The sequence below is a fragment of the Lathamus discolor genome, chromosome 16 (assembly GCF_037157495.1).
Source record: "Lathamus discolor isolate bLatDis1 chromosome 16, bLatDis1.hap1, whole genome shotgun sequence".
In the NCBI taxonomy this organism is placed as follows: Eukaryota; Metazoa; Chordata; class Aves; order Psittaciformes; family Psittacidae; genus Lathamus; species Lathamus discolor.
In genome coordinates this window covers 4,554,080-4,566,145 of record NC_088899.1, presented here as the reverse complement: position 1 = coordinate 4,566,145, position 12,066 = coordinate 4,554,080, and the positions used below count along the sequence as shown (strand labels likewise).

The 12,066-nt window shown below is 43.9% G+C and overlaps 1 protein-coding gene across 4 annotated transcripts in view; it reads right to left on the bottom strand.

Annotated features, from left to right (window-relative positions):
* The window catches only part of CLSTN1 (calsyntenin 1), a 37,702-nt gene extending 26,053 nt beyond the window's left edge, over positions 1-11,649 (bottom strand). For 2 of the 4 annotated variants that reach the window (XM_065696784.1, XM_065696785.1), the window contains exons 1-2: positions 11,342-11,649; positions 3,381-3,503 (exon numbers count right to left, since the gene is read on the bottom strand). In XM_065696784.1, the coding sequence (XP_065552856.1) occupies positions 3,381-3,503; positions 11,342-11,444 (226 nt within the window). In that variant the 5' untranslated portion in view covers positions 11,445-11,649. The remainder of the gene's footprint in view (positions 1-3,380; positions 3,504-11,341) is intronic. The other 2 variants (XM_065696786.1, XM_065696787.1) reach the window with 1 other exon arrangement.
* Between the last annotated feature and the right edge of the window lie 417 nt (positions 11,650-12,066).

The following is a 12,066-nucleotide window of genomic DNA, read 5'->3' as shown; positions in this document are numbered from 1 at the left end:
TCAATTTGGTGCAAAAAAGGCTGAAATACTATTGCAACAAACTTCCTCTGAGGTTTGCCAACCAGCTGTGCAACTGAATCCCTCACTAGATGGGATGAGATCAAAATCTGTATCTGATAACACAGTCTCATTCACCCTCTCTACATATCATTTCTTCACAGCCACCACCCAGCTGAGCGCTGCATTACACAGAGGCTGACTGCAGACAGGACATGAGCACAGCCCCTGCCCTCAGCAAACAGGGGCTGGTGGTACAGCAGAGGCACAGCGTCAGTGCTTGCCCACTACACATGAGAACCCCACATGCCTCTGGGTGGATTTTGGGGGCTCGTTTTAAAGAATGGAGATTCTGCAAGATCACTTGCAAAGCTTTATGCATATTCATGCCCTAAGTCAAAAAATTCCTAACCCCCACAAAAATACTTCTTGCATCCCAGATTCATAAGTGAAAAAGAAAGTATTGTGGCTGAGAAGTGGTTTTTGCTAGGGGTGAGCTGGGGGAAGAGGGATTCAAACCCTATTACAGGCACATCAAACCAACAGGGAAACATTTCGAACACCTTGCTAGCGAGACCCTGCGTTACGCTCTTGTAACATTCTTTTATGGGAAGGCATCCAGAATGCGATACAAATTCAGTTCCTTTTTGCATAGTGAAAGGGAAATCCATACTGAGAGCTTCAGACATCAAACTGATTTTAGATATGAACTACTCTAACATACAATAGGAAATGTATAGCTGTCCTTTATGTTTTCAGCAAAACCATTTAGGATCAAATTCCAACATGACTCAATTTGTAATGTAGAAAAGTTTCACTGAGGAATGAGAACAGACATTGTCTTCTCGAGCAGATCTGTAACATTGATGGTACAAAAGACTGACTCCATAGGGTCTCTACATGTTGGGCAGTATGGTGAGGCATCCTGCCATGACTATATTCAAACTCCATTTTCAGAAGTGTCATTCCACATTTAAACCCATCCATATTACCCTAGAAATGTCTTTATAACCCTACTTATCTTTGTATGCCTGAATTTTAGGATCCTACCCACAGCTCAGTGAGCAAAGCAATAAAATACTACTTTTGCTTGCCCCACAGTTCATCTACTACAAAGCATTTAAATGGACTAGTTTCAAGATGTTTTAATATCTCAAAACTGAAATAAAGCAAAAAGCTCTATTTAAAGTATTTGAAACCTCCAGACAGCTCAGAAGCTTCACAGCTCAGCTGGGGGGTACAGTTAATTAAATACCAACCTTTTGAAGCCTGAATAAATTTGATTTATAAGTAGGAATATACCAGTTAGGGCTGAAACAGCCACTTAATCCCGAAACTGCTTTGTTTTGCTGTGAAAACATGTCACTGATCTAATGGGCTTCTCACACTTCCACACCCACATAGATGCTGCTGGACAAGAACAATGCTATTCTCCGCTCCAGGCCATGACTACAGCACCACCAGCTAGAACTGATAACGCTGATTCAACACATCTCCCACATCTGGTCTCCTTAAAGACAGATTCAAGTATTGTTCCATTTAATGGGAGACAAACACTTTTACAGATTCCCACAGCACAGTCATTCAAAACTGATGCAATTCAAATCCAACAGTCGTATCGAGAAAACTTCTTCACAAAGTTACAGTTCTGGACTTAGAATTTCACTGTCTAAAAGCCATTGTTCTGCTGCTGCCTAAGAACTGTTACTTCTTGAAAGCCAAACCACATAATCTTTATACAAACGTTTAACAAAAACAACTGCCAGTTGGTAAAAGTATTCTTTTTTATGTTCATCATTAAATATGCGTCCATCATTAAATAAAGCAGGTTTATATAATTTACATCAACACAATGGAAAACCATCTCTCATTTGAAGGGATGTTTTGATATTGGATTTTCCTCTGCAAATTTGATAGCATATTTGGGGATAGTCTGCCAGTACTTTCTCAAAGTTTCCCAATATCCAGCACTCAATAAGTCTTTGCTATCCACCAAGAGGTATAAAACTGCCGGTTTCAAAATCTGATCCATGCTGCCAAACTCACAGCGCCTACATTTAAAGCACTTGGGAACTGTGAGCGATGATTCACATTCCCCTAATCTCCAAGGATGCAAGTCAACCTTCTTAGACCTCTTTTTACAAACACATTTCCCAGCACAAGCTTCTTCATTTTGAAACTTCTCATTTCCTAGAGAGCAGTTTTATTTCTAGCTAGGATTACTTAACCTCTGCTTTGTGTACCCAACACCTGAGAAAGTCTGATTTTCAGGTTTACCATTAGCTTTCTGAATTTGTAAAGCAGCCTTGGAGATAATTACAGCCTCAAAACTGTTACTTTAAGTACCACTTTAACAACTTGTGACTGAGCTGCCATAATACTGTAGCACACCATGCAGTCAGCATGCTGAACATGTTAAATGGCTCTTCACTCAATCATCCTCTTGTTCTATCACTTCCTCCTTGAAGCCAGGCTAAGCAATGTTCCCCAAAACAGCTACTGTCACATCCTCTAAGTATTTTATTCTTAACTCTAAAACTCTACTTAACCAAGTAAGCTTCTGCAAGTATCTAACCTAAGCTTGTGTTGTCCAGTACCACTAACACATGCAGATGCCCAATGATATTTTTTAGAGTTTTCTAATACTTTGTCAAACCAAAAGAGTGCCTTCCATAATATTGCATTTTTAATACAGTTTCCAGAAGACAAAACTACTACATAAGTCTGTAAGAAAACTCTCATTTGTCAGTCTTATGTTGAAACAGAAGAATCACCCTACATTTTGCAAATCTCTCATGTATCATTCTCTATATTCTTTGCTAGAGGAGAAATAAACCCCTTTTCTTCAGTAGAAGAGGCTGTCTCACATGTAAAAATACTCCAAACTGCTAACGCAACTGACAACAGAAATGCAACCTTAATTCTGTTCATTATTGTCTTCAATCTATTAAGACACAAATCAAAACCACTAAGAAAAGCAAAACTCTCTTCAGAATGGTAAGAAAATAATTGTTTCAGAACTCCTAGACTGAATGCTGTGAAATGTGGAATCCAGACGACGGAGGAAAAGACACTAATGCAAAAAAAGCCTGAAAACCAAAACCCCAAAACAACATAACTCCCCCAAAAGCAGAATTCACACAAGCACATGACATTGAAAGAAACATGGAATACCTGCAATATAGAACGCTCTCTGGTTTGGATATTTAGCTACAGCTGTAAATATGAAACAAGACTCTGGTCCATGCACAAACATTTCCTAGGGTTTAAAAGCTTTGAAGCATTATGCTGCTGTTAGGGAAAACACAGTAAGTAACACACAGCATTTGTCCTCAAGAAAGCATTTCCAATTCTTAGGAAAGAAATGCAGATGAATTCTTTACCTGCAAAACGCAGAGGTGCATCTTTGTCCAGGGCTATCAAAGGGGGGTCCAGGAGCACTGTGTTGTCATTTTCTGTAACTATACCATGATAGGTTGTTTCAATCCATGGCTTATGCTTGTTAACTGAAAGGAAAACAAAGTACAAAGTCAAAACGTTTGAAACTGAAAACTTCTTTAGAAAATGTTTTATAATACTGATTTCAGTATTTTCCTCTTTCATTTTCTAAATCTGAATTTGCATTTTACTAAATTAAAAACTGTGAAACAAAATCCTGGCCAAGTATGTTCAGAAGAGTTCGGTGTCCCTGCAGGCCTCCCAAAAGTAACTCAAGAGAATCTAAATTAGTCTCTTAACTATGCTGGGATTTAAGATGTCCCTGAAATGCAACTCAAAAACCTTCTAACAGTGATGGGGAGCCACTGCCATCAGTGCCAAGTGCAACACCAGGAAAACCTATACTCAGCACCAGATGAAAAACGACTGGCCAACATGAAACACAAGGTCTTGTTTACTGCTCTCCAACAAGGAAAACCTGGGATGCAGCTGGTGGACTGTTCTTCAGGGAGTTAAACTAAACGGTGACAAAAGGACACTTAAGCAAATGATTAAAAATGATAGAACTCTCACAGGAAACCATAATACTCTCCAATACGCTTTCATCTGCAATCTTTTACTTGTTACTAGCAACAAACTGCTAGACAGGATATAGTATCTTCATACATAATAATGCAGCAAGAGAGAACTCACAACAAACTATTTTAATGCAAATAGTGCTTAATTACCACCGTGTGGTTTTACTCAGTATGGCAACACTATCTTTATTGCCTCAATTGCCTCACATGGGCATGCTTTCAATATTCAGCATACCAAATAGCCAGCTCAATGTCAACCACATGGTTCTATTTACCCAGAGAAGTACACTGCTGCAGCACCCTCCAAGGAACAGTGGTGTTTTAAAAGGAACTCTGTCATGCTCAGAGGGTCTAACACATCGTTCCTCCCTCAGAAGGAAGGCACAGATAACTGTTAACATTTGAGTCGCTGATGGAAACAACATCTCTCAATTCAAATCTGGTCTAAACACAAGCGATTCACTAATACAGCTACGGTTGTTAGGAGCATAAGGAGGATACAGTTGGGTACTTGTTTGTCAGTGCATCTGGGGTGATTACACCTCAATCAAACAGCTCAGACCCCCTTCATCCATTCATCTTAAGTCTTTGCAAGGACCTAGTATAAAATACTAAAAAAGATCTCTGCCAAACCCCTCTCCATCTCCATTCTAATGCTTCTAAATGCAGACGACAAATTAATTGGTTTTAAGCATTGAGAAACCTTCTCCTGATTTAGCAACCCACAGTAAATCCCACTACTGAAGGGTAAGGAAGTTCTATAAAAGCTTGAAGGACTGCAACCACATATGAACAGAATTATGAGTATGTTAAGCATCTGCAGAGTCTAGTGAACCTTCAAACAACAGGCTCAGTTAAAAGCAAAGTCATGTCCTTTTATTGTGCTGCAGACAATAAAATCATAAAGCTTAAACCCCTTTGTGTTTAGGAAGGCTAAAACATCACCAGATTTTAAAACATAAAGCTTAAATCCCTTTGTGTTTATGAAGGCTAAACATCACCGGATTTGAGAACACCAAACTTACTGCTGAATATCCAGGAAAGGCCCGTTATCCATATTTGCGATCTCCTGACTCCAGTGTAACTGTAAGAAATTCTCCAGCTAGCATTTGAAATATGAGGCACAGCTTATGAGCGACACATTACCACTGCCCCTGAACCAACCACGAAATTGAACCAAATATTATTCTGATCTCAGCTGGCTTAAATATTGCTAAATGTTGAACTGAAAACCATTCTTTCACATTTTTTACCTCTTTAATCGTCACAAATCTCCTGAAATCTAGAGGAAGTTGTTCAAATAAACTGTTCACACTATTAATTTCAAACCAAAAGTCCGCCCATTCCAAGCTTGACACTAACAAAGTGCCCTGAGCTGTTAATCTCTTGCCATTTAACTGGGATAAACTACACTGGTTTCCTTGAAACACAATATTCACACTATTTGTAAGCGCCTCAACTGGAATCTGTTGTAAATCCCAACTAGCATTTAATCTAGTCAAGTGGGGGAAGCTACCCTGGCACAACACAGCAAGCTGACTTCGACATAGCTTTTAGTGGCCAAAAAATACTTTAAAGCCAGCTGAGCATCCCTCTTTTTCCAGGTTGCCACTGAATTGTAACAGCTCTTGCTAGAGCCTTTACTGCTGCCAAGCAATGGCTGAACACATCTGCAAGGTGAGCACAAGCAGGGTTATCTGAAGATAACTGCTGCTAAACTATAGGAGGAAAGGAAACTGGTACCTGATGCGATGTGTGCCTTGAACACAGCTTTTTAAAGTACTCTTTACTTTAGGTAAATGCGTTCAGTTTCCTATGAATGAACAGACCGGCTTTTACTAACAATGACTGGAACTGCAGAAAAAGGCAAGTACCTCAGGGAAAGGATGCTTTACTAAAAGTAACACAAAATACACATCAGATCAACCAGCAGCAACTTTCCCTTGCTGCTTAAAACAATTCATAAATGTAAATGAATATATAGGCAGAGCAGGGGGTTTTAGGACTGGTATGGAAATGTTAATCAAAAGCTATGATCTTAAAACAAATCAGAATTAATCCTGTTCTATTATTTGAATGTGAGCATACTAAAGTTAAATGTACTTATCAGAGTCCTATCCAAGGACTTCTTTTATCTTCTTACAAGTGGTCAGAACACTAATTTGACTTAAATGAGATCTGGCACCTACATAAGTGAAGATTTAGACACACCTCAACCAGAAAGGGCTGTAACGGAATATACTTTTTCTTCTGGGTAACTACTTTAATATACAGCATTGTTTAGCCATGCTATCTTTAGAAACAGATGAAGATGATGTAGTAAGTACTACAGTTTGAAAGCTAGGTGTTCAACCCAGTGACAATTAAGACACTCATTTGTAAAATCCACCTTTGAGACTTCAAGAAAAACACAGAGACTGCATACAAAGAATTATATTCCCTGTCAATTCAAATGAACTGCGCTCAATAAACTAAGTGAAGCAGTTCTTTAGTCCTGTTCTGAAGGTCTGACAATAATTGATCACTGTACATCCTTTTAATTGTGTTTCTCTTGATGTAAAAGAGGCACGCGTGCCTTTCAAAGAGACAATAAAAACTTATAAAATGTCTTACCCTGACTATCCATAGTTTAGTTCTGTTCTGATGAAATTCCATGCAATATCATTAAAGCAACAAGTTTGAGTAGCATAGAACCACAGAAAAATATAGCTCAGCCAAGGATCTACACAATAAAATAATGCCTTCTCCACCCTGAAAGTAAAGTTTAATAAGAAAGGGTGTAGCACAGCCTGATTATAATGTGTGTTCTGTTCCTGGCCTAGGCTCAGCCAGCCTGCAATTCAGCTGTGCCTCTTGTGAGGAAAGGGTGAGGATTAACTGTGTATATAAACAACTTGAACTATCTCAGTGGTTCTGAAAAGATCTACTGTATTTGTTTATTAAATGGGGTCTTCTCATACCTCAGATTTTACCAAAAACCATTGTCTTACAACCAGGTACAAACAATGGGATAAAACTGAACACAAGTTTTGCACAAACGCAGTTTCTTGACAGCACGGCACTTTTCTCCAGTATGGGTTTCCAAGACAAACTGTAATTCCCATTACTGGGACATGAAAGCTGTAGGCAGTAATAGATTACACAGAGATGAATCTGCACAAGGAAAGGGATTAGGTATGGGCATAGGCAACCACAACATTAACCTCTACAGTTCCTAGTTGAAGGAAAATCAGGTGGTTGAAATTCATCCCACAATTTCAGATCTCTATCTTGGATTCTTTGACACCAGATAAGGAGCACTTGCAATGTCTGCTCTGGAAGTTCAACTGTCATACACTGGGAGCACAAGGTAATGCTTATAAATTGCCAGTTTCAGCCGGCACAGTTAACAGTAATTCTCCATCCACCATATTCAAACTAATGGCTGTAGAAATTTAACAGGTTTTATTAAATCATAGTTTGCCTAAGGAACAATCTCTGGTTTATCACCACTTACAGAGAGTTTCCTGTTGTACACTGAACGAGTGGCCTAAATCTGATTTTATTTCTACAAAGATACATGGAAGTTTTGCCATGAGCCTGAAACTAAGCTACATGCAAACAACACGCAAACTAGTCACAGCTTTTAGCATCCGCAGCTGCAGCGGAGAAATGCTCAGAGCACCAAAGATCACAGATAGAGGACCTACTAATCAAATTTCTACTGGGATAAAAGCCTGGCAGGGAAAACAGCAAACCAGAAATATTCCAGCACAGAACAGCCTAAACAGGATTAGGGCATCGAAGCCCTATTTTTTTTTTTTAAGTGAAATTTAACATGTTTTAAGGCTAAACTAGAACACTGAAATAGAAAACTGTGAACATTTAATAAATCCTCTTTTAAATGTGGCTAATTCTAGTGCAAGAATGGAAATCACTTTCTAACTGCTCTCATATTTACAAACTCCACTCCTTGAAAGGGAATCTTATTTACGAGTACAGCAACCATCATCTCAGTCTAGCTGGCACTTCTGGCTCTATTTGTTGATCCCATTTAAAAACAAGGAAACCAACTGGGAGCTGCAACTTGTTTTCAGCCTGAATACAAAGCAAGCGAGATGAGACCTAACACTATAAACAAAAGACAGACAGACAGTTCTTCAAAGGCGCTCAGGTTTCTAATAATCCTTTCTAAAGGCTCCTAAGGAGGTTTAGTCCCTGCTGAAGCCACCGTGAGTCAATCAGTATGAATCAAATGAATTAGAGTGCAAAATAAGATTTTAGACCAAGGCTTCTGACTTCTTGAATGCTCCCATGTTCTGAGGTATCACTATGCCCCTTAATACCACAGAGAGACATCCTCTGAATGCAACTAAAGACAATGAGATATGGCTCAGGAAAATGGTAAAGTACTTTTGTTCAGAGAACATCAACGACTACACAACCTTTTTCTCCTCTGCAGAACAGTTTCATAGCCACGAAGCTACCAGATACATGGATTTTTCACAGTGGAAAATGCTGCTTTACCAAAATTCTAATTTAATCTGTTTGAGATAAAGTGTTGACATTATGGTGCCTGGGTTTAACTCCAAGCCATGAGAAATGGAAATCCATGAGCCCAGCTTCTGCCCTGCTCCTAAAAAATACCCAATCGTCTTTGCAATCTGAAACTGGCGATTTCAAATACGCAGAAACATTATCTATCTGCAAGTCCAGAAATGTTTCTGTTGATACGTTTCCCTGATAACTTGGCACAGACAGCTCAACCTGCAGTCTAATAACATGGGAGAAGTCAACTGGCACAAGAGTATTCCAAACACACAAAGTAAACCATGCTTGCCCTCCATTTCCTCAGCAGAGTATTATTTTATATAATACGTACAGGAAAAGAGATTAAAATAGTTTCCCTAAACAGATGGCTGTATATTATGCTTTTCCATGCATTATGCATCATAGAAAGGTCTAGCACTAGTTAATTCTGTCTTTTCTCAGTGCTCTCTTACTTTTATAAATCCTTAGAGGGGAAAAAATCCACCAGAAATAGCCAAATTATCTTTTAGGTAGTCTTAAATTGCCTTGCATCTAGAAAGGAGATACAAACTAACCACCAGCCCCATATAATGAAGGTTGCTCCTGTGTCAAAGAAACATCTGCAGTAAGACCGTGGTAGTGAGAAAGCGGTTTGTGGTTTAGATTTAAAACATGCATAGCACCACATAACTTCCTGAAATAATCACGGATCAGCAAAGCTTCATCAAGATAGCATTATTTTGATCAATATCCTTCCCTAAATGACCATAGTTTGGAAGGGACTCAAGGCAACAGAGGTATATCCCTCTACCTGGTCACTAACCACAGAAGCAGCAGCCATTAACTGCACTGCCTTCTTGTCAGAAAAGTCATTCCATTCCACTCCCCGTTCAGCTCTGTCGATAAACATCCAATTGCTTCACTCTGACAAGCACTATGTGAATGCACCACTAGCTACTGCTTTTCTACTGCAACGTTAGGCCAGCACGCTTAGAAATACTGAGGTCAAACTGACCAATCACAAGATAAATCCAGTGAAATTGAGAGTTCTACATCAGCTGAACAGGAATTCACCTCTTTAGAACCTGAAACCAACAAGCTTGAAAGTCACAGGTGAAAAAAATCTCAGGTGAACTTGAAAGAAAAACGGCACTGAAACCACAGCCCAAACCTGGAAGTTTACCACAAATGCCTCCAAACAATTGTTTCTCCTAACAACAGGGAAATGAGTTAGTTACCTGAGCAGCTTTCCAGGTGTTCTCCAGAGCCTACTTGTTAAATGCATCCTCATGTAACACTATTAACAGGCCTACCTGGAGTAGCCAAAGCGCCTTGAGCACTACTGCACACACTAAGCCAAAGCAGATCTTGCGCTGTAACTCGGTTATGTGTGATGAAGTTTAACAGATCAGGACCTGCAGTCCAACAGCTCTATAGATTAGACCAGAGACAAGCACAGCCTTTCACAAACTGCACAAGAGCTGACAGAGCTGCCTATATTTGCCGTTTGTTTCCAAGTACATGTTAGCTGCTTTGAAAGTGGGTTTTGGTCTTAGTTTTATTCATGACTTAGAATGAGGGAAAAGCCATCATACTGTGTTGGTGGGTTGAGCATTAAATGTCACGGTTCCAAGAATGCTAGTGAATAGGTTGAACTTAAAGAGATCTCACCCAGGTAAATCATAGCCGCTATCTAAACAGCTGGCTGCTGACTTACAGCAGCAGCTTCTTGGTCCTATGTAGGGAAATTGCAGCAGGATGCGCCCTTAATGACTTGTTTCTGTTCAAGATCAAGAACATCCCTTCAATGTATCTGCAAGCCATTTTACAGCCACACTTCTAATCTACGTTCAAATTGAATACAGGATCTCAAATCCCATCATACGATCAAGTAAATCTTGCAGAAACGGCCTTCTCGATTCGAGGGGTAACCTTCAGGTAAGGAAGCGTTTGCAAGCGTCTTACGGAAATCTGCTCAGGAGGAGACCTGCAATGCGTATACTTTTACTCCACGAGATCAATCAATAGCCACCAGGCCAACGTTTCGAACCGCCGTACCGCTCCGTGCTCCGCAAGGCTCGCTCTCCTCTCGCTCACCACACACGGGTGCTCCCCACCTCAGCCCGGAGGCTCGGCTCCCCCGGGGCTCCCAGAGGTGGTTTTATTCCCCCTTCCCACCCCGCCGCCTCTCCCCCAAGCCCAAGCCCGTCACGGCTCTGCCGCGGCGCCGTTCCAAGCGCTGCCGCCCGGATTCCAGCGGCCGGGCCGCTCCGCACCGGGAAGCAGCAGCGGCGGCTCCCGGGGCCCTTCGCCACCGGAGCCCCCCCCCCCCCCTCCGCCCTCAACAAGTGCGGACCCCGCCTGAGGGAGCCGTTATGTAACAGGCGGCCAGCGCCGCCGCGCATCCCGCAGCGGCCGGGCCGGGCCCCGCGGCCGAGGCCTGCCCTTCGCGGTCGGAAGGGGCCCGGGGGCGCAGGTGAGCACCCCCCGCATCCCCCCTTCCCTCGCCGCGGCGCCGCAGGTGCCACAGCCGCGGGTCCCCAGCGAGCCCCGGGGAAGGGCGGCCAGCGCCCTCCTTCCCCCCCGCCCGCCCCGCCGCGATGTCCTCCTCCGCGCTCCCCCCCCGTTCTCAAAGGGCGAACGGAGCCAAGGGCACCGGCCCCCAGCCCGGCGGGTCCGCCTGCGGCAACAGCCCCACAGGGCGCCCGGGGAGCGGAGGCGCAAGCCGGTGAGGGTGAGCCCGACCTGCCACCCCCCCCCCCCACACTCCTCCCTGCCGGTGCCGAGCATCCTCCCACAGCCGCCCCGGCTCCGTTTACCTCGAGCGGCCGCCGCTCCTCCGCAGAGCAGCGCGGCGAGCAGCAGGCAGGCGGCGGGGGCCGGCGGCAGCGAGCGCGGCATGCCCGGGCGGCGCGGCGGCATGGCAGCGCGGAGCGGGGCAGGGCAGCGCGCACCCCCGGCTGCCGGGGCGGCTGTGGCGCCCCCGCTGGTCCGCGCTCCGCTCTGCGGAGGGCACGGCTCGGCCCCGAGGAGGAGGAGGAGGAAGAGGAGGGAGGAGAAGCGCGGCCCCGCTCCGCTCACCGGTCCTCCCCTCCCTCCCCCGCCAGCCGCACCTAAAATGGCGGCGGCGAGCGCGGCCGGGCCCCCCGCGCCCGTACCCAGGCGGGGGAGGGAGCGAACCAACGCGCGCGGGGGATGCGGGAGAGCCCATGTGCGCGGCGGGGAGGGACGGCGTCCGGCCCCGCAGCCGGCGCCTCCGGCCCGCGGTTTGGGGGGGTTCGGTGGGGTTCGGTGGGGTTCGGTGGGGTTCTGGGTTTGCGTGCAGCTGCGGGCACTTGGGTATCAGGGCTGAGGTGCTGCCCGCTGGAACCGGACCCGGCTGCTTAGTCAAAGGTTGGTTGAACCCCCAACGTTCTCATGGAGCTGTTCCAGCGCTTTCACCTCAACATTCACAGATCTCTTCTGCAAACAGCTGGGTTTTGACCCAGTCCAACACTGATGCCAAGTCCACCATATGCCAGCCCTGCACGGAGAGTGGGATGCA